The sequence below is a fragment of the Monoraphidium neglectum genome (assembly GCF_000611645.1).
Source record: "Monoraphidium neglectum strain SAG 48.87 unplaced genomic scaffold scaffold06620, whole genome shotgun sequence".
In the NCBI taxonomy this organism is placed as follows: domain Eukaryota; kingdom Viridiplantae; phylum Chlorophyta; class Chlorophyceae; order Sphaeropleales; family Selenastraceae; genus Monoraphidium; species Monoraphidium neglectum.
In genome coordinates, this window is record NW_014007026.1 from 1 (window position 1) to 2,095 (window position 2,095).

General features: G+C 63.4%; 1 protein-coding gene across 1 annotated transcript; it reads right to left on the bottom strand.

Moving 5' to 3' along the window:
- Positions 1–112: 112 nt before the first annotated feature.
- Positions 113–2,044, bottom strand: MNEG_16640 (hypothetical protein; the record flags this gene model as incomplete). Its single annotated transcript, XM_014034890.1, has 5 exons — positions 113–202; positions 416–478; positions 957–1,078; positions 1,589–1,679; positions 2,039–2,044. 5 exons carry the CDS (start codon positions 2,042–2,044, stop codon positions 113–115), a joined length of 372 nt encoding a protein of 123 aa, XP_013890344.1.
- Positions 2,045–2,095: the final 51 nt, after the last annotated feature.

Sequence of the window (2,095 nt, forward strand, 5' to 3'; positions counted from 1 at the left end):
CCCCAAAACTCCTCCCGGGGGCCGTGTCTCACGATGGCGAGCATGTTGGCGGCGAAGGCTGCGAAGTTCACGCTGATGCCCAGGGGCAGGCGGTGGCGGTCCTCAAAGCGCGTCAGGCCCGCGGTGGCGACCTGGGTGCGCGCGCGCGGGGTGGGGTGACGGGCGCGCGCGAGATGTGCGTTTCGGCGTTTGGGGGAGGGTCCTGCACCAGGGGGCCCCGCCAGGGGAGGCAAACCAAGCGCGACACAGCCGCCGCCAGAATTCAGATCATGTAAGAAGGGGAGCTTGGTGTAATGAGCAGGAGTATGGATATTATACACTCGTGATTTTGGCGCGAGTGTATCACGCGCGAGTCACGGGTCACCCCACGCACCCCGCGGTCATAGGGCAGGCATGCCTCGTCCCCCCCCCCCACCTTTTGGCAGATGATGTTGATGGGGGGCAGGCCGCGGTCCGCCAGGCACTTGCGGATGTTGAGCTGCGCATGGGCGCGTGTATGTGTGGTGTTGTGTGTGTGTATGCGTGTGTGTGTGTGTTTGTGTATGTGTGTGTGTGTGTGTGATGTGGGTTCGTGTGGGTGAGTGATGGGAGAGTATCAGGAGGTGAGGAAGAGGTGGGGGCAGGGGCTCGATCAAGCCGGGTTTGATAAAAGGGATCAAGACCGGAAATCAGGTTTCCGGATGGCGGTGTTATGTGAGCAAACAAAGGCCGCGCTGCCCTCGCGCAGCGATGCGCACCCTACCTCCACGCTCGCTTGTCTCAACCCTCACCTGCTGTTGTGAGCACCTCGACCCTGGGGCCATATTCGACAAGCATCCCCGATACCCCGCGTCTGACTCACCCACTTGCAACACAGCATAATCCAGCTCGCCGCCGCCCCACACACGCTGCAAAATGCGCACATACATTCCCACACGCTCGCGCCTTGACACGTCCTCAGGCGCGCCCGGCCCCACCTGCACCATCATGACTAAGGAGTCCAGCCGCAGCACCCCCGGCTGGTCTGTCGCGTGCTCACTGCCCTCCGGCCGCCCCTCAGGGCCGCCCCCGCCCGCGTCGCCGTCCTCAACCCACCCCTCTGCGGGTGGGTGGGTGACATTGGGGTGGGCATTTGTGGCGGCCAGGGCGCAGCCCAACTTGCGTGGGTATGTCCTTCCTCAAACCCAGAGCCCCCACCGGCGCCTGATGCTTGTCAATGGTGGAGCAGTTGCACAAAGACACTGGCGACCAAAGCTTGACATAATCCACCACGCCTGCCTTGCATGCTTGCAAATTTGCTGCTGCCGTCGGTTGCAACAGGCCAGCACTTGACAGTTCCAGGCCCAAGCCCACGCCGTCCCCAGACGCAGACACATGATGGTACACTCACGCCCACGCTCGCATTCATTCACATGCTCGCGCGCACATGCACACGCCCACACGCACGAAAATGTGTGCACGTGCGCATGCGCGCGTGAGCGCGCGCGCACGCATGCACCGACGTAAGCGCGCATGCATGCGCGCGCGCGCACACACACACACACACACATGCACACACACACACACACACACATTCACACACACACGCGCGCGCGCTCACACCACCCACCATCGCAGAGCACTATGGCGGCCTGGAAGTCTGACAGGTCCAGCCGAGCCACCTGCGTCACCTGCAGGGGGTCCAGCTGCACGTGACACACCTGGGGTGAGAGTCACACGGGGGAGGAGGGGGGGTCGTTCGTAGGGTGGAGGAGCATGGAGACCAGTGGCAGCTGTCAGTGGATTGAGGCGGCCGAAGAGACGCATATGAATAGACGTGAGTTTGCAAGCTGGGTGGCCGGACAGGTACCCAGGGAACACGACGGTTTGGTTGGGGCCGACCGAGCTGCAGAGACAATGCACAGCCAAGTACGCAGACTGCCGCAGCGCGCGAAAACTTTCTCTCAAGCTGCGGCCCTTTGCTTGGGCATGTCTGCTGTACGGACTCGTTCGGGGCCTGGCGTCGCCGCGGCCCCCGCGCGGGGCCGTCCAGGGCTGCACGCGTGCCGTGTCGGCCCACCTGCATGTTGTGCAGCCGTATGTCTGCGATCGCACTGCCCAGGGTGGTGCCTGTCAC